General features: G+C 47.4%; 1 protein-coding gene across 3 annotated transcripts in view; it reads left to right on the top strand.

Annotated features, from left to right (window-relative positions):
• ANKRD33B (ankyrin repeat domain 33B) overlaps positions 1 to 9,830 on the top strand; it is a 65,100-nt gene extending 55,270 nt beyond the window's left edge. For all 3 annotated transcript variants that reach the window (XM_037165428.2, XM_037165427.2, XM_037165429.2), the window contains one exon: positions 3,090 to 9,830. In XM_037165428.2, the coding sequence (XP_037021323.2) occupies positions 3,090 to 3,922 (833 nt within the window). In that variant the 3' untranslated portion in view covers positions 3,923 to 9,830. The remainder of the gene's footprint in view (positions 1 to 3,089) is intronic.
• The last annotated feature ends 9,507 nt before the right edge of the window (positions 9,831 to 19,337 follow it).

The following is a 19,337-nucleotide window of genomic DNA, read 5'->3' as shown; positions in this document are numbered from 1 at the left end:
ATTAGGTTGCTTGCTATTGGCTAGCTCGAGACAAAGAAGGGCCCACTTATTGATTACTTGGGTGCAACTGGTACTCGTGGACACCTCATGTGCCTGTAGCCGATTGGCTTGTGGAGCGCACAGGTTCCTGTAATCAATGCAATGTTTTTAGCTAGAAGCCAGATGTAAGGTTCCCAACAGTCTGACTTGATGGTGCTTTAAGGAAGATAGGCATGTGTTTTTCAGACCTCACTAGAAATTTTGAGGTAGGCAGTCACTATGCAGAGCTTGTCCTGGGCCATGAGGACATCATAGACCGAGGTTCCTTCCTCTTGTCCACTTCGTGCCCCACCCCACCTCAGTTTGGTTGCTGCTCACCTGGTGATTGCAAGATGGTCCTCATAGCTCCAGGCTGCAGATTCATGCTTCAGACAGGAAGCAGCAGCCCCTGTCCTATTTGTCCCTCTCAGCAGGATGCAACGGCCTTCTCTGTGGGGCTCCAGTGGGGAACAGAATTGCGTTTGGCAAGGTCTGGGACATTTTTGGTTTTCACAACTGGTGGAGTGCTGCTGGCATCTAGTGGGTAGAGACCAGAGATTCTGTTAAAGGCCCTGCAATGCACAGGACCACCCTCACAACAAAACCATGTGCCCGGAAATGTCAGTTGATAATGCCAAGGTTGTGAAACCCTGGGCTAGACCGTTCATGGTGCATTGCCTAGAACTGAGTACATAGCTCCCTTGAATATAATACAGGATTTTGTGTAGACGACTTGCGGCACTCAGCACAGCAGCAAATGGACCCACTGGCAGGAGCCCAACTCTCGTCCGTACGGCTGACGCCCTTGGTGAAACAGTGTTGGGTCGGAGGGGAGGAGGCCGTGTGATAGTCTCACAGGGAGAAGACGGATGCAGTAGTGTTTTGGAAGTTTTCCATAGTCTCTAAAAGCTATACAGGGTGGGGCAAAAATAGGTTTACATTTGTGTGTATGGAAAAATAATACGATAATTAATAAATAATAACACAAGAATAAACTGTGTTTTGCATACTCACAACTGTAAACCTGCTTTTGCCCCATCCTGTACGGACAGCATTAATCATCAGTACTTGTCTCTCACGACTTGATCACTACAATCAGGCCGTTAGTATTACCCTTCCTACTTGTTTCTTAAGGAAGTGAATCCCTGACTTATTACATGAATAAGGTTCCTGGGCTGTGTTACAGTTCGAATGGCCTTTGTTCTTTAGAATGTTTATGATTTCCAAGATCATCTTGGAAAGGGGCAGGAGGAACAGGAAGAGGTGTGATCAGCTCGGGACAGCTGCTCCTTCAGTTCTCCATTAGCATTTGAAAAATGTCTCTTTCAAGCAGTGTTCATTAAGATTTTAATTTTGCAGTTTGTTCCTTTTTTAAGTGACATGCAATTAATTAAAGTTTAATGTGTCATCTATTTTTTGCAATGACATTTTTACTGCCCCCTTTCATTTCAGTCCGTTTATAAATTGTACTCTAGCTAATGAGTTCCATCCTGATTTCCAGTTCTAAATAATTACCACTCTTCTAATACGGCCATTCCTTAATGTGTCGCAGAGTTAAGGCATCACCCGGTGCAATCAGGTGAGCTGGATCTGCCTGGGGCGCGGGGCCACTAGGGGGTGCCGGGGTCCCCTGCTGTTCTCAGTTCAGCACCTACCGAGCAGTCCCCACAGGGCAGACGCCTGGGTCTGCGTGGGGTAGAAGCCTCTGCCTGGCCTGGTCCCAGGGACCTCGCAGGCTGGATCATTGCCCCACTTCTCCACATTGCTGCCAGTGGAAACATGACTAATGGGGCTTGAAATCCTGAATGATTTTTAACTGTATATGGGGCTGAGATTGGACCATGATGAATTGAACAGCGACTCCTTATTAATTCTTATTTTACTACCAAGCTGAAGTTTATAAAATATTAGAAGGGGCAGTGAGTGGTATGGGGGAGATTTATTAAGGAAGTGCCCGGTGTAAGTGAGGCTATGGAGACGGAGGAGTCAGCATTCTCCAGGACAACGGAACTGATGGGGGATATATTTTAAGAGGTTTCTTTTATTAAGAGGTTTGTTTTAAGGAATTGGCTTATGTGGTTTGGAAAGCTGACAAGCTCGACGTCCATAGGCAGGCCAGGGGACTAGACACGGGTTTAGGAGCTGCCGCTGAAGTCTTGAAGCCAAAGTCCCTCTTCTCCAGAAAACTCAGCTTTTGTTTTTAAGGCCTTTAATGGATTGGACAAGGCCCGCCCACATTATTTCATGTAGTCTGCCTGACTACAAGTCAACTGCGCGTGGACATTAACCACATCTACCAACTACCCTCACAACACACCTAGATTTCTGTTTGATTAAATCCCTGAACTAGAGCATGGCCAGGCTGACTCAGAACACCGTCCCCCAGGAAGGGACCGCCCCCTGTGCGGTGGGGGAAGAGCATGGGGCGGAGGGTCAGGAGACCTGCTCTCTCACCAGCTCCGAGGCCTCAAGCTGGCCCCCCGCCCACTGCGACCACCATCTGTTCCGTAACAACCCTTTACTAAATGTATGCTGCCTACTAGCCGGGACGTTGTGTGTTGAGGAAACAAAAACAAGTGAGAGGTGCCTCCGCACCAGAGACGTGAACGGCCTCACAGTTCTGTGACAATGACCACAGCCACCCTCACAGGGTCTGGGAGGGAAAGGCGAGGTGGTAAATGAATGCCGGTGACTGTGACTGTTAGACGTTTCAGAACCTTCTAGCAGCATCCGCCCCATGTTCACACAGCACCTTTGTTGTCGTCATCTCGCCATTGATGGAAAGCCATGAAATCTCATTTTTAAAAAAATTCCAAGACCGAGGTGCTGACTTCAGGTAGTTTCATTTAGGAAAGACAAGCCATTAAATGGTGCACGTAATGGTGCCCTTGTATTATAATGGTAAATGCAGCAGGTACCGGTCAGAGGCAGGTTCATCCACCTGGCTAGAGTAGATTCTGTTATTTGGAAGTTTGACCTTTGTTTTCATTCCAGTGATTTTTTTCTTGTCTGTGGAAGGGAAAAGCCCTTGTTGCCTCCACTCATAACAGTTTGTGTTTTGTGTTTTTCAGGGGCAGATGTCCACGCTAGGGACCCCCGCCGCGGGATGTCGCCGCGGGAGTGGGCCATGTACACGGGGCGGGTGGAGGCGGTGCACCTCATCCAGAGGCTGCTGGAGCGACCCTTCCCGGAGCAGTTTGGGGAAAGCTACAAACCAGAGCTGCCGCTGCCCCTCGAGGGGCCTTCGAAGTCTGCAGACTCCAAAAACTGCTTGCAGAAGTTCACCAAGTTTGTGCGGTCCACGCTGACTCCCCGCTCACGCCAGGGCCTGGAGGATGGAGGGGTCCTGGACCACATGGTCAGGATGACCACGAGTCTCTACAGTCCTGCTGTGGCCATTGCCTGCCAGACCGTGTGCCCTGAGAACCCCCCCTGTGTGGGAAAAAGGCGGCTAGCAGTGCAGGAAATCCTGGGGGCTCCTGGGGCCCTGGACACATACACCCAGGAGAGGGACAAAGCGGAGGCCACCGGGGAGCCAATCCGGACCTCCCACTCTGGGGGCGTCTCCAGAGAGGGGGCCCAGAGAGCCAGCCCCCGGTCTCTGCAGCAGCCAGGTGCCCCACGGAAGGCCAGTCTCCTGCCCCTACATCTGCCGAGGAGGAACAGCATGCGGTCGGGCATGGTCATCCCCAGGGTGCGCATCACCAAGGCGCCTGCGCCCACCTTCCAGCCCGAGCGGGTGCCCGTGAAGGGCAGCACCAAGGACAGCTCCCACCTGCAGCTCCCCAAGTGGAGGTACAAGGAGGCCAAAGAGGAAAGGAGGAAGGCGGAAGAAGCGGAGAAGCAGCGGGTGGCGGCAGCAGAGAAGGAGCGGAGGGTGGCGCCCTGGAGGAAAAGGACGTGAGGGGAGCTGGGTCTGGATGCTGTGCTACCCGGAGCCCCAAGAGGGGGCCGAGGGGGCTGAGGGGGCCGTGGGGAGGCTGCGTGGCTCAGCACCAGCAAGGGTGCACCTCCCGCCCACCCTCGCTGCTCAGGGCCCTCCGGGACAGTATCCTCTGCGAGGCCAGAGAGCTGTCCGTTTGTTCAGGCTGCATCCGAGAGTGAGGTGGGCATAGCAAAAATCGCTTTGCCTAAAACCAGTTCCCCTAGCAATCAGTACACCTAGTGGGCAGTTTGCCTAAGAGTCTACATTTAGAACCTCAAGAAAAAAATTTTAAAAGCAATTTATCAAAGGGCATTTTCTGTATAATTTTGTATTTTAAATCGTGATAAAATTTGCAACATTTTACCGATGGTGGGACTGTTCGTATTTAAGACAGTTTTAATGCATTTTTCTGAAGAGCGTTTGTTTAAAATACTGTTTCTAGCAATAATCATTTGTGATATCACTATGATTTCATACAGAACTTGTGGTGTTCTCCCCCATTTTGCTCTTTGTTTTCGACCTTGCCTTTTCTGTTCATTCTGGGTGCACATAGCCCTGTCAGTTCTTGTTAATTTCATTACGTGACACCAAATATTTGTTGGTGGAGGCATTTTTACAGCAAAATGATCTAGTGAGACAGGAATCAGATTGCCTTGTATCTTATTTTTCGAGCTCTTATTTATACACTAATAATAATGAAGAAAAACCTATTGCCAAAGCATGAAATGGTGCATAGAGAAACGTATTTATTGCTAGAACTAAGCTCATTTTAAGCAAGGGATTTTAGATAAGCTGGATACTAAATCTTTACCATATTCAAAAACAGATAAAAGAGGAAAACCTTCTTAACAAAACAGGGGCAAATCTAATAAATTATTACTAGAAATACAAAATCAAGTCATGTGCTCTTTGATAAATTGAATTCAGATGTTCTTAAAATATGAAACAATGCAAAAAGAAGAAGGGACCCAGAGTGAAAACTACTGAGTTGGGGGGCAGTACCTTCTAGAGGAACAGGGATGAGAGCTGACTCTGAGCAGACTTGATTTAGGCGAACTCTCCTTGAGTGGGCTGGGTGGCTCGCCACTCCAGACGCAGTTCCAAAGATTTCCCGGTGCGAACTTTCCTTTTTCCTTTGGTAACTGTCCCGAGGCTCAGTTATTCCTCACGCTGACTTTGTAGGGTTTCCAGGCTGTGGGGACTTGGGCAGAGCACGGATAGGATTTGCCCCCGGCCCCAAGCTCTCGGTGGGAGCTTCCTGTCCACACTTTTTTTTTTCCCCTAAATCTATAAAGCACTGAAAAATTCTACTGGCCATGTAGGTTGTAGAGAATGTCACATATGCACTACTGACAGCACTTTATTTAAATAGTATCCTGCTGAGAAGCTCTAGATTTAAAGTATTACTGGTGGATTTAGAAGGCCTTTATAATATTCCTGGATTCGCAGGTCAAACTGTGCTCCCTGCTACTTTGGGGCCAATGCCCAGCTGTCTCGTGCTGTGAGTGGGAGTGGTACTGGCCTCTCTCTGTCCCTTCCCAATCAGCACCATCAGGCAATGAGCCATCAGGGATCTCATACTTACCTCCCCCAAACCCTCAATATTGCACAGTGCACCTGAACTGATGGGGAATAGTTGTAGTGATAATTCAGCTTTTAAATCCAGATTGTAGTGAGTTCTCCCTCATCCCAGAAAGGCACGAGAAGAATGGCTCAGAGGTCTGGACCCCCTTAAGCATCACTGGTAGTAGTTGGCTGCAGGTGACCCTGGTGGCCAATAGTTGGATTGGCCAAGTCCCCTTGGATGAGATGAGGGCTGGTTCTCAAGGTGAAAGCATCTGCAGTCTCCCTGCTGGTCCTATCTGGCGTTTTGTTTAAGACCACTTTTTTGTGTTTATGTATTTTTGTTGCTTTGAATGGCTGGCTGCCTTGTCTCTCTCAGGGTCATTCCCTGCCCCTGCCCTCCAGCGTCAGGGGCAGGGGCGCTGATGGGCCCCCTCAGATTTTCATGTCTTTGTGGCTTTGTCACATTTTTTTTCTTTGCCACCCACTCTGCCTCCTCTTTGTTGCCTCACTTGTCTTTTCTTCCTCTGCCCATTCTCCTCAGATTTGGCTAAGTGCCTAGCTCATCCCTAGCCCCACTACTCTGAGGTCTAAATAGGCCAGAAAAGCAAGGCCGTAATGAGAGGCACATGGCGTCCCTGTTAAATAATCATGTCGTGACCTCCAAACACCCAACAGTAAATGAGGAGCAGATTCTCCAGCGTCTGTGCACTTGCTTTAGAATTTAGTCCCCACCCTGTTCTAGGCAGGGAGTCCTAGGTTTCTCTCCCGACAGATGACGACACTCCCTACCCCATGTACAGAGAGCAGAGTATGGTGTCTGCATGTACTCTGATGTTGATTAACTATAAATAGTAAATTTCAAGTTGACAGGTACCTTCTCAGGGATTTATACATAAACGTAGTTAGGAGCAAAGTTGAAGTATATTTTAATATTTTTTAGTGTTTGTGTGAATTAGAATTAAACTAGACAAAAGAAATGTCTCTGGCCTCACCAGTGCTGCTGTCACTGAGGGTGACATTCGGGGACCGCCCTCAGTTGAGGCTTCCTGGTTCTTGGACACCAGCGACCCTGGCAGCTGAAATGGCTCTGGGGTGGATGCAGAGTCACTCCAGTGCCTCTCAGTTGCCTCTTGTGGGTGGGAACCCTTGTATTTATTTTTAAAAAGTTCACCCCCTCTGGGACTAGTGGTCTTTGTGATCACACAGGTGGGCTATTCGCTGCTTATACCGCCCTCCCATCTGATACTGGAGTGTGTGGTGAAATAAATGACTGTTTTCTACTTGCTCGTGCGGATCAAGTGTGCCACGGCCAGACCAGGACCGAGCTCAGCGCCGGGAAGGAGGAGGCGAGGACTGGGAGAGCCCGTCTGGAGTGACGTGGGTGTCCTGTCTTGAGCTACGCTAGGGAAATGCAGCACGTGACAGTATGGACTTCTGCTTTTCTGACACTCCTCCCAACAGGCTGCGTGAGCCACCTCAGGAACACGAAGATGGGAAACCGCAATCATTCTGCCTAAGAGGATAGATTTCATGATGTCAGGCGGAAAATGGGACTCGTGGGAAGTCCTGTGGGAAGGGTGCAGAAGGACCCTTCCAGGCTGCCCCTGTCCACTTCCTCCTGCTGTCATGAGTGACCAGGTCTCTGGAAGTCCAGTATGAGTGGAGACAAGGCCCTTATCTGTGAAACTGAATCCCATGAGGTGGGGCCCGACCCTAGTCCTCCGGTGGATGTGAAGCCTGCTGTCCCCAGGGAAGAAGCATGGGCACCAAGTTATGAAGAAAAGCATCCCTGAGAGGTGAATAAATGAGCCAAGACTAATAAGGAGCTATGATTTGTCTCTTGCAGCCTCTGGCAGGAGCACTGTATTTCCCCCCTGTCCACACTACATGAAGAGAGAAGACCATCTTTTCATAATTTTGCTAAGTTTGCTCTGTGAAATGAGTTACAGCCCTGCTGTTAGGTGTTATTTTTTCCTCTGGGTTCACCTGGAGATTCACGCTTGCTCATTTTTCCATTCTATTACAATATGGTTGTTGCTGACAGAATTAAGATTTATTACAAACTATTGGAAGCGCCAAGTCACAACCAGTCCTTTAGGTGATAAAATGCTAGCACTTTTTCTTGTTTACAATATTGGGCAAGTGCTCGGGACCCTTTCTGTTCCGTGGCGGGGAGCTAGCTGTTCGGTGCTAGATTCTGCACCGAAACCCTCAGGGCCTGTTCCCCTGGGCCCGGACCTCGGTTTTCCCCGCAGCTGGCTTGACTTAGCCGTCACATTGGGCAGCTGCTGGGAGGGCCAGGGTCTTCTGGGGAAAGAAAGGATGACGGTGGAGCACAATCACTCCTTATTAACCAACAAAGTCACATTTGTGACAACGACTGGAGTTGGATAGAACATCATCACAGCCAAGCTGCTGCTGGCCACAAGGCTCTATCAACGAGAACGGTTCTTCCTGAAACGCACCCTGATGCACCTAGAACTTGTTTTGGGCTCCTGTGCGTGACTCTTGAGCCAGCTGCTCCCGTCTGTGCCCTTGAATTCACATTCCTTCATTAACATTTAAAACAAGTGGCTAAAGATCTACCTCTGGAGGATTTTTGAAAGAAGTAGAAAGCCTGACCACTACCTGGATTGGCTAACTGACTTTTGAGTGGCTCAGGTGAATGCCGAGCTGCAACTCCCTGGCTCTGTCCCAGTCCGAAGTAAGACTTGTGTGAAAGGCGTGGCCCCTGCAGCTTCCTGACAGCCCTCAGCGGCGAGCTGTGTCAGAGTGGACAGTGCGTGGTGAGGGGTCAGTGTGCACGCACGCACCCACACAAGACCTGAAACGAGACCTGACTTTCTGCTCACAAAGGTGACTGCTGCTGTGGCTTCACTGTGGCCCCCAGGGAATGTCAGGTGTGACCTGCTAGGGTGGTGTGTATTCAGGAGGACTGCAAGCCCAAGGCCACTGTGAGGGCTCTGGCCAATGTGACGCGACACAGCATGCCATAATGCAGGTCTCTTATTTGAGAGGTGGTGTTTGTCCAGGTGACTAATACTGGAGCTTTTTGGTGAGGTCCTCTCACCAGGTCTGGGTCTCTCTGCCCTTGAGATACATCCTTGACATGGAGAGGCCCCAGGCGGGAGAGGACTCTGCCTGGAGAGCCCTGCTAGGCATTCAGCCGTGGCCAATGGGTGGGGACCGACTGCTCTGAAGACTGGCACCAGGTTAACCATAGAAACCACCCTTAAGAAGTGCTAAGATTTCCCCAAGTCTGCCTGAGTGTTAGATACTCTAGTCAAAGGTAATAACATTGTTTGAGTTTGGGGAGACATTGTTTCATCACCACGTGACCCCTTTCTATTGTTTTTAAGGACAATGTAGAAGGGAAACCAAACTGGAACCGCCCTCCCAGGTGGAGCCTGGCAGGTGTTGACCTGCTGTTGGTCAAGTTCTGGGGAGTCACGTGGAAGCACTTTAACAGCAGGGGGAGCAGAAGTTCTGGAAGCTGGTTTGGAGCTGCACGGCTCTGTTAAGTTTGATGAAAACCATACAAGGAAGCTGTATACCCATAAATGCTCCCAGCAGCCCCTTGAAGCTTTGGAACATCCTAAGGAATTTGAATAATACACCCCATTCAAGTAAACAGGAAAAGCTAATCCCATTAAAATTCTCTTCACTCACATCATCCTGCCTGGTGTTGTCTGGTGTCCGAGGGTGTGTGTGCAGACTTCTGCTCGGGGCGCCTGGTTTCCAGGGGTGTTTGATCTTGATATAAGCTCTGTTTTCTGAGTGCAAAGTGATTTTCATTGTCATTTCTGAAAATCTGGCAGGTTTCTGGAAATTGTAAAAACATTTAGTCCAGATACAATTCTGTAAATATCGTAGTGCTTTATTTTGAAGGGAGAGTTTTTTGTTAGTTTCTAAAAGGTATTTTCCTATTTAGACCTCAGGGCTATTTTGGGGCCAACAAATCAAGGTGACCCCGATGGCTTCAGTTTTTGATATCCAAAAGCTTAATAATTTTAAGTTAAATATGATATATTATTCAGCAGAAAAAAGTCTTTTTTTAACTTCTAACGAATTCTGTACTTAATGTTTAGAAAGTATAGAGAAAAAGACATGATCATATAAACATATGGGGAAATTGTGGCCACAAAGTTAAAAATCATTTGTGAAATAAACATTCTCATGCTACAATAATGTGATATGTTATTCAAATAATATTTTATTCAGATAAGCCTAAGTATGTATAAATTAGAAAATGAAAGAATGAAAAAACCAATCTTTTTAATGTCACTTATTTTGATTCAAATAAATGTGCACTTTCTTCTGACTCAGTTTCACTTTATTTTTCAAAGGTAGCATTTTAAAAATGTTTTCCAGTTACTGATGAATACTTTCTCACACAGTATTGTAATCTTTTTGCCTCCCAGCTCTTCTCAGATGTCCACACTGGTGACAGGCAGCTTCCCGTCATGGTTCCAAGTGTTTACACACATAAGTCGAAACAAAAATGTAGTTCAGTTTTTTATGAGTATTCTTTTACCAAAATGGTATAATGCAAATGTTGTTTAGTTTATTTTCTTTACTTAAAACTTGTCTCTGGAAAGCGTTTTAAAGAATTTAAAAATTAATATTATATTTCTCTTAACAGCTAAAATAGTAATGCTCAAACACAGGATAAATCAACCAACCACTACAATAAGGTCTCAAAAGTGACTTATCCTCCCCGGACACAGACCCTGGGGCCAATTACTTGTGCATCCTCCTAGAAATACATTTTTAGTGTTTTCTTCCCTTCAGGTATCATACCAACCAGACCCTGTTGTAAGTACAGTTGCTTTCACTCGTGCTGGGGAGAGCGTGAGTTAGGCCCTTGGATCTTGCTGGTCGCTGCATGGTATCCCTCAGTAGCGGTGCACCATGGTTCATTGACCGTTGCCTCATGTTGGATTGTTACAGCATTTTTAGTTCTTACCTCTTACAAGTAATGAAGAGCCTCAAACTTTCCTATTGGTATACACAATTGACTCTTTTTCTAAGACCGGAGTGTAAAAGGGGTTTGCCAGGTAGAAGGGAAGACAGTTTAATTTCAATAGTCACTGCTCTGTCGACCTTTTCAAAGGCTGCTGAGTACTTGCCCGAAGGCCACGGACAAAAGAGGTTGTTTGGCACCTGCAGCAACATGCTGTTCATCAGACTTCCTGATGTTTGCCAATCTGAGAGTTACATAACTATCTCATTTCAATTTTTATTTTCCCAATTATTGGCAAAGTTGAGCATCTTTTCATGTGTCCTGCTATAAAAATTTCTAAGTTATATTTGTTTTTCAATTTTTCTTTTGTTTTTTGGTGTTATTTTTACCGATCTGTAGAGTTTGCTACAAATTTTGGATCATCATTCTATGACATATTGTGTTTATTTTCTCCCATCTTACCACTTCTCTTTCAGGTATCTCATATGAAAGTTTAAAATTATGATTTAGTCAAACTTGTCAAAGTATTTTTAAGAAATGTTTGCAGTTTGTGTTTTTTAAGACTTTTCCTACCCCCAAATTAGCTATTTTTCTTTTATATTTTTCTTCTGATTTATAGGAACTTTGTTTTTCTCTTTCTATCCCTAAAAATTATGTTCACACACAATTCATCACTTAAGTTTTGTTTGATGGGACTGAAAACAGAAACAGCTCCTATTACTTGGAAAATTCTACTTCTGCATCTGAAATGTCTGAGGCATTAAAAATCTTAATCCTACTTATCAAACATTATAATTACCTTTAAAGAAGGCCCTAAATAAAAAGTACAATTTTAAATAAAACTTTGTTCTAGGTCACAGTTGCTACTGGAGATTATTTGTATCTGTTGTTTGTAAAGAGCAGAGGATGTGTGTGCGTTATGGTGGAAACACTGGTAAATAGGAAGGTAACGTACAAGGGACAGATGTGTCCAAAACGTCTGAGAACTGGGACCGGAAAAGTGAGTGGGGGAGGCAAAGGTGGTCCGTCTCCTTCATTTTCCCTACTGATACCGCACAACCCTGAAACTCAAAGTTCCCTATCATGGAAGCTAGGAGTGCCGTGGGGGAGGCCTAAATTGTGCCCCTGGTGGCACCCCCACTCTAGAGCAACGTCTGCCCTTCTCGGACAGTCACGTGACCAAGAACGTCACCCTTGCAAGAGCTTCTGCAGTAGCCCTTGCCCCTCACTGAGGCTCCTCACATGGTCACTGCCCCTAGCAGGCCATTCCTGCTATCTCCCTTGATGGTGACTGGGCTGGCTTCCAGCAGTGGGGACATTAAAAGTGGCCTGGCAACCTCCAGTCTTGCTGACAAAACACATTGATATGCAAATTGTTCAGGTAAATTGTCAGCTGCCTGCAGCGTCCCTTCCCACCCCGGTCACACTGCCCCTGCAGCAAAGTCACCAGATCACAGGTCCCACAGATCACTGCTCTCCCTTATGTTTTCCTGGCTAAAATAAAATAAAATAAAACAAAACCCTCAAACTCAAATCTGTCTTGGTACTTCAAAAACATTTAAAAAAGGAGAAAATCAAGAAGTCAGCTGTAAGGATATGATTCCAACTTTTCATTAACTCTTATTGAAAGGAGAGGCTTTATCAGTGCCAAGAGCCTAGCTGGGAAGCTGTATAGGGCCACAGTCAGGGCCACACTCTGGGCCACCAGAAACAAGAAGTTTCAAGGCACCTGGATTGTGGTGGGGAGGTTGTCACCCGGCAGTGCAAGAGGTTGCAAAATGTCCTCATTCCTGTGTTACAGGAAAATGAAGCAACCAGACACTGAGGGATTCTGGAGTACGAGGTTTATGAACATGCATGGGCGCAGAGGAGTCAGTCTCCAAATTCTGAGCCCTGAACAAAGGATTCTTGGGGTTTATATAGTCTACGGGGTCTTCCTGTCTATGTGGCAAAGCGGGATACAGAAGCGGAATGCGGAAGTTAGTTCTAGCTATAAGGCTCCCTATACCTACGTGGCAGAAGCAGAGGACAAAGGCTAAATGCGGAAATTAGTTCTAACTGCGGGGGTGCTAGTCCTAGCCCTTGTGAATATCTTGCCGTTGGCTTTCCCAAATGGCCCTATTGCTCTTTCTGGGGTGTTTGGGGTTTGGGTAAACAAAGGTTCTTCAAAGCTTCCCATATCACCTGGGCAAAGGAGTCCCTTGGACTGGGGCCTAGAGTCATTCCACTGCCTTTTCACCCCCTGTGCCTGGGCTGCCCCAGAAGGGACCAGCTTCACCTGCCAACTGTCCCGAGGGCTCACTGAAAGGTGCGGACTTGACCTCCTTCCTGGCCAAACCTCACTGGAATGGACCTCCTGCTTCCTCCTCCTCCTCCCTTGTTGAAGTGCATGATGCTCTTTGAGGGGTGAGAGGTCATAGGTTGGGTTGGCAAAAGCAACCCTCCTTTCCCTCCCACTGCTGTGCAGGTGCTGGGCCCACCGTCCCCCCCCCCCCGCCCGTGCCAGCCTGTGTTTCTCTAATTCTACACACTGATTTTAGTCCTGGTCTCAGGCCCTGAGATAATGTGACAACTTCCATAATCTCCTCGAGCCGACAGATTCACCTCTGCAGGTACAGAAACCGCTGGTTTTCTAAGCGCCAGTGTTTTCCCTGCATGAGCAACCTGGAAAATGTCAGAAATACACTCACCTGTGTTGGTTTCCTGTGATTGCTACAACAAATTCCTTCAAACTCAGATGGCTTCAAACCACAGAAACAGAAGTACCCCCTCGTGGTTCTGGAGGCCGGAAGTCCGAATCAGGGGTGGGCAGAGCCATGCTCCCCGTGAAGGCCCCAGGGAGGACCTCTCCTCGCCTCTCCCAGGCTCCTGGTAGTTGCCAGCATCCCTTGGCTCGTGGCAGCTTCTGTCTGCGTTCGTCACCACGTGGCCATCTTCCCTCTGCGTGTGTGTTTGTGCCCACCTTTTCCTCTTTGTCTAAGAATTAGTGCTCACTCTAATCCAGTATGAACTTGTCTTAACTTAATTACATGTGCAAAGAACCTATTTCCAAAAGAAGTCACAATCACAAGGGACTTCAACATATCTCTTTGGGAACACACTCAACCTGCAACGCCGCCCCCGCCAACCCCGTTGGAAACACTGGGAGCCCGGGACTGCGTGCTTCCTAAACTCTGTGCCCCCCCAGGCCCTCTTCCTCACCCTCACTCTCTAGTGCTCTCCCACTTGCTGGCCACCCGGCGGTTACTAGTCCCTCCTCTACCTGACCCCTGACGGCTAGAAGCCAGTTTTATCTTCTTTTTGTATCCTCGCCTGGGCCATCTCAATAGCCTTTGGCTTTAAATACCAGCTAGAGGTTGTTGAACCAGTTTGGGTATTCAGCTGTGACTGTGCCCACGTGCTCCTCTAGGCCAGGTGCCTACAGCCCACTAGTTCAAATCCAGCTACTCCCTTTCTATAAATGCAGTTATATTGGGAATGACTGGTCGACATATTGTTTATGGCGGTTTCTACTCTCCGAGGTCACAGTTCAGTAGTTGTGACAGAGGCTGTATGCCCACAGAACCTGAAATATTTGCTCTCTGGCCCTTTACAGAGAAAGCTTGCTGACCCTGCTAGGCCGCTCACACAGGTGGTGAATATTCCCATCAGGGTGTGGAGTGGGTATTGCAAAGCTAGCACGAGCCAAAGGCAGCTCTTTTCGTTTTAATTGCATAAAACATAATATTGGTTTCATGGGAACAACATAATGACTAGATATTGTATATATAGTGAAATGATCACCCCAATAAGTTCATTTAACATCCATCACCACACAGAGCTACAATTTTTCGTGTGATGAGAACTTCTGAGATTTACTCTCTTAGCAACTTTCAAATGCACACGACAGTATTATTAGCTGTGGTCACCATGCTGCACATTACATCCCCATGACTTATTATTTTATTACTCGAACTTTGTACCCTCTGACCTCATTTCTCTCGCCATCCACCCCCTACCTCTATCCCCCAGCAATCTGTTCTCTGTATCTGTGAGTTTTATTTTAAGATTCCACATATCAGTGAGGTCATACTGTGCTTGTCTTTTCTCGGTCTGACTTATTTCACTTAGCATAATGCCCTCAAGAGCCATCCATGTTGTTACAAACAGTAATATTTCCTTTTTATGGCGGAATAACACTTCATTGTATATGCACACACCACGTCTTCCCTATCCATTCGTCTATCGATGGACACTTCGATTGTTTTCATGTCGTGGAAGTTGTAAATAACACTGCAATGTGCATGGGAGTGCATATACCTTTCTGAGTTAGTGTTTTCATTTTCTTTGGTTAAACACCCAGAAGTGGAATTGCTGGATCATACGGTAGTTCTATTTTTCATTTCTTGAGGCGCCGCCATACTGTTTTCCAGGCAGCCCATGATTTCCTCCTCAACTGTTTCTTTTTCAGCTTCTTCATCGAGTGCGTGGCTCCAACACTATTCAGGTGCTGAAGCCAAAACCGGCTTTTATGACACTTCCTCCTTCCTGTTCTTACCCCCACCACCCCATCTACTGCAATCTGATTGCATTGTTTTGATAGCCTCTTACTTCATTGGGGAGGGAGGATTCTTGCCCTAAGGTTAGGGGAGTGGCTGAACGTCCCACACTGGACAATCAAGATGTCTAGAGGTCATTCCCAGGGGCCCACTCTGTTCCTGGAGACAAACAGGAGTTGGCGGAGAGGTCCAAAGCACACCTGGGCTGCCACCAACCTCCTCAGTCCGTCTGCCTAGGAGTCAGAAAACTGAGCCGCCATCAGCTGCTCCCACTGGCTGAGACAGTAGTGGCTGTCCTGCTACCAGATGCCTCTTGGGACATGGCTTACTAGGCCATGTTGATGAAGGTGTTTGGCTAGGAGGACGTTAAATGACAATGGAAGCCAGCTAAAGCAGCTTGGTAGAAATGTGGAAGATACTCTGCTTTATTAGACTCAGCCTGGCTGTTCTCCCAGAAAAGCATACGGGGAAGAAGATGCTTGGCTGGCTTAATTAAACCAAACGACAATACACATATTCTGAGCTGTGTGGGGAAAGGTGTTTGGGGACAGACAGACGGTGTCCAGTCCTGGCTTTGCTGCATGCTTTCTTTGTGATCCTGGCAACGTTACACATTTTCTTGAAGAATCAATCTCTGAATGAAAGCTGTACTGGTGCCTGGTGCCAGTCCCGGCCAGAGAGACGCTGGGGGCCACGGTGAGCACAGACTCCGTGCTCACTCCCTTGACTGACAGTCCTCAGGGGTTCTCCAGCTCTTCTTTCCTCCATACCCTCCAAGGGGCTGGGAATGCCCCTCAGGAACCCCAGTGATCCTCAGGGGAGATGGGTCAGCACAATACGGCTTGCAGTGGGGATGAGGACAGACGTGTTTCAGCGGCCTTCTGGGTTCTAACAGCCTCCATTAGAAGTCTTCCCCCAGGAGAGTCAGGCAGAGCCTGTTAGCCCCAGGCCCTGTGGGAGCCCCATTTCTAGTGATTTGCCTCGGCCCACACATGGTCTTGCAGCAGGTATAGGGGTGTCCCTGCTCCTTGCCCAGGGCTGTACTGCAGTCACGGTTTATGGACTGCGTCATCTGTGTGTGGCTTAGATGCTGGGGTGGCCTCAGTGCCAGGAGCAGCACCCAGACTGACTGGGTCAAGGTCTTTCTAACTACAATGGGAAGGAAGAAGAACAGCCCCTAGGAGAAGCCCATCATTTCTTCCCAGAGTTGAGTATGAAGCCTACCTAAAAGGCCTGTTCCCTGACCTTCTAAGCGGGAAGTGGGGGGGGGGGAGCACTAGTGAGGTGGATGGTAGCTGCTAGCTTGTTCTCTGGACATCAAACACTTACAAGAGCAGGCAAAGAGGGAAAGTAGACCTTCCATGAAGCAGTGAGAGCCTTGAGTGTCAGCCTGTGATGCTGAAAGTGTTACTTAGCACAGTAACCTGGTAGTCCTGACCCCTGGTCCATGCCGGTGCTCTCAGGGTGAGAGGTCAGGAAGGTGGAGCATGGCACTACCTTGAGAAATCGAGGAATAGAAGCAACAAAGCATTCAATTACTTTGACTTTCTCTTCTCTCTACTATTAATGCATAGAAATCAGGCTGCTTTCTTAAGAAGGCGTGGACAGAGGGTGGTTCAGGAAATTGGGGCGAGAAATGCACATGGCCTGCTCCCCAGGCCCAGCCCATGGCCATGGTTTCTTTCCCTGCTTCCTTCCCAACTAAGGAGTGCACAAGAGAGTCTTATCTGGGTCTCTTTCTAGACCAAGCATCTAGAGAGTAATGGCCTGTTGATCCTCAGGGCTCATCTGTTCCCCTGTGAAAGGGGCTTTGGTCATAGGCAGCTCCGTAACAAATTGGGGATCAAGATGGTCCAGGGTGGTCATTTGGTGCTTGGGTCCTCATCTCTGTCTCCCAAGAGGTTTATGGGTACAACTGGTACCCAGGGCTGAACTGTGAGGTATGGTGGCACAGGTCCCAAGACTTCTCACTTCTGACACCAACCTCAAGGTTGGGGGGACTGGATTTCCAAAACTACACCTAGGTTTAATTATTTCCTAAAAGGATTCACAGAACTCATGGAAGGCTACTTTACTCATTTATTACAGGGAAGGGATTCACACTAAGATCAGCCAAAGGAGAAGATGTATGGGGGCAGTCTAGGAGGGTCCCCAATGTGGAACTCCCATTGTCCTGAGGATGCGTTGTCCCCTGCCATCCGTATGTGACGATGTCTGTGGAGTGCTGCCAATCGGGATAGCTCACTTGAGCATCACTGTTCAGAGTTCACTGGGCTCCATTACATAAGCAGGACCCAACCGTCTCCAAATCTAATTGGCAACCTGAGGACTCTTCTCTTCTTTACCTCCAGGGCCCTACCGCCACCTGGGATAACTTCTGCTGGTTGATGAGAGCCATGTAGGCTGAAGAATATCTGAGCTCTGAAAGACGGAGGACACCAGAGATGGCCTGATTGGTCCGAGTAGGGATGGGAATTAGATGGATGGTAATGAATTGAGTGTGGAAATGACAATAAAGGGCCACCTACTGGCTGTGTAAATTATTTTACCACATTAATCCTCTTTCTTCATCTGTATAACAGCCATAACAATGTCTACCAGGTAGAATGGCTGTGAGTGACTGGCATATAGTAATTGCTTATTAAATATAAGGTGGAAAATGATGATGGTGGTGATGGTGGTGGTGGTTAAAGTGATTGATGTGGACACTAGCCCGCAGTGTCTGTGTCATTATGGAGGAAATGAGACATTCACGCAGACTACCGAGTCCTGTGGAGGAAAAGGGACAGCATGGCTTTTCTCTCAAGGGGGGGCAAAAGCTGCGGCCTTTATTGGGTTTCTCGGCACATTAACTGATGGTCCTCATTTACTATGCACAGGTTGCTTCAGGTGTTACTTTTTACAGAAAACAAAGGAGCCAATGCTGCTAATCACATCACAGAAGAGAGATATTTACAAGTGAAAAGGCAAACGTGTTTGAACTGTTTACACTCATCCTTGGAAGGTTTAGCATGGATTTTAGGAAGTTATTTTGCAGTAAATGTTTGCCATTGAGGGGGGCTGGTCTCCTACAAGTGGTAGTGGTGATGGTGACTGAGGATAGTGATGGTGGTGGTGGTGGTGGTGGTGGTGGTCATGGTGACTCAGGTCCAGAATCTACTCCTGAGGGTAATCTGTATACTTCGATGCCTTTGCAATTCATGAAAAATTGTGTAACTCTGGTGAAATTTATATAGTTTAAACACAGTATTAATTAATGGATGCCTCTTTACCATCGTCTTACATTGAGGTTATCTAATTGTTCCTGAGGAAAATACCTGCTTATCAAATCCATGCCCACTCTCTTTAGACACTGCACAGCTTTGTGCCTCCAAGTCAGGACCTCCTGGCTTTGGTGTTTCCCAGGGCAACTTTCCCTTGGGGATCCTTTTGACATGCCCAGAGCCTCTATAAGGGTCGTTAAATAACGTAACCTACTAAGTTGAAAGAAAAATAGCATCAAGGCATGAGAAAAGCTTTAGCTGTGAAGCCCAAACAGTAAATGTATGAGGGATTTCATTAGTTGTTTTAACTGTCGCGATGGGCTTAGCATCATCCCAGGGCGGTTAACCGTCTGTGACTTGGCCTCACACATCATCTGAGGGAGTTTCTTTTTGTCTTTATGTAAAACTGACTGTGGCTACTCCAAACTCTGTTTCTTGGGGTTTGTTTTTTAAGCTTTTTTTGGACGGAGGCGGTTACTGTTATTTTTGTTCAGAGAGCCTTTCTACTCCTACATCTGTCTTCTTAAGCCCCGTTTTACATTTACTTGTCTGAGAAGAGGCACGTGTCAGGATGTGGGTTTCTCGCACTGGTCCCATTGGGTGAGGATGGAGGCTCACTCACAGTGCTCTGGCTTCTACTTTGCTTTCCGGTTCTGCTATGATACGGCATCTCATACTCTTTATTTTTGGTGATCAGAATTAGGATGAGTCTGAACCTATTGAAAGTGGGGCTCATTTACACCGAGTGACTTCTGTAGTCACACGGCTTCTCCAGTTAGCGACGGCACCCTGAAATAGTGCTTTTCGGAAGTGACTGAACCTGAAAGTTTCTAGGCAACTGACGTACTGAGGCACAGGCATCATTGGCACCCAAGGCAGAGATTTTTATGATAAAGCATGTGGCTTCCGCAAACTTTTGTTTCATCTCATGCTGTGAAATGTATTTGTTTGTTCGTTTCTGGTCCCGTATGATGTCATCTTTGTTGTACATGTTGCAGCTAAAAGCTGCACTGAACATCTTCAGTGTCCAAGGGATAGAAAGGATGTTAGTGTCCCAAGTCTAC

Source organism: Artibeus jamaicensis, unplaced genomic scaffold (genome assembly GCF_021234435.1).
Source record: "Artibeus jamaicensis isolate MK-2021 breed Jamaican fruit bat unplaced genomic scaffold, CSHL_Jam_final scaffold_369, whole genome shotgun sequence".
NCBI classification, from domain to species: domain Eukaryota; kingdom Metazoa; phylum Chordata; class Mammalia; order Chiroptera; family Phyllostomidae; genus Artibeus; species Artibeus jamaicensis.
The sequence above is the reverse complement of the archived record's forward strand: the minus strand, read 5'-3'. Positions and strand labels throughout refer to the sequence as shown.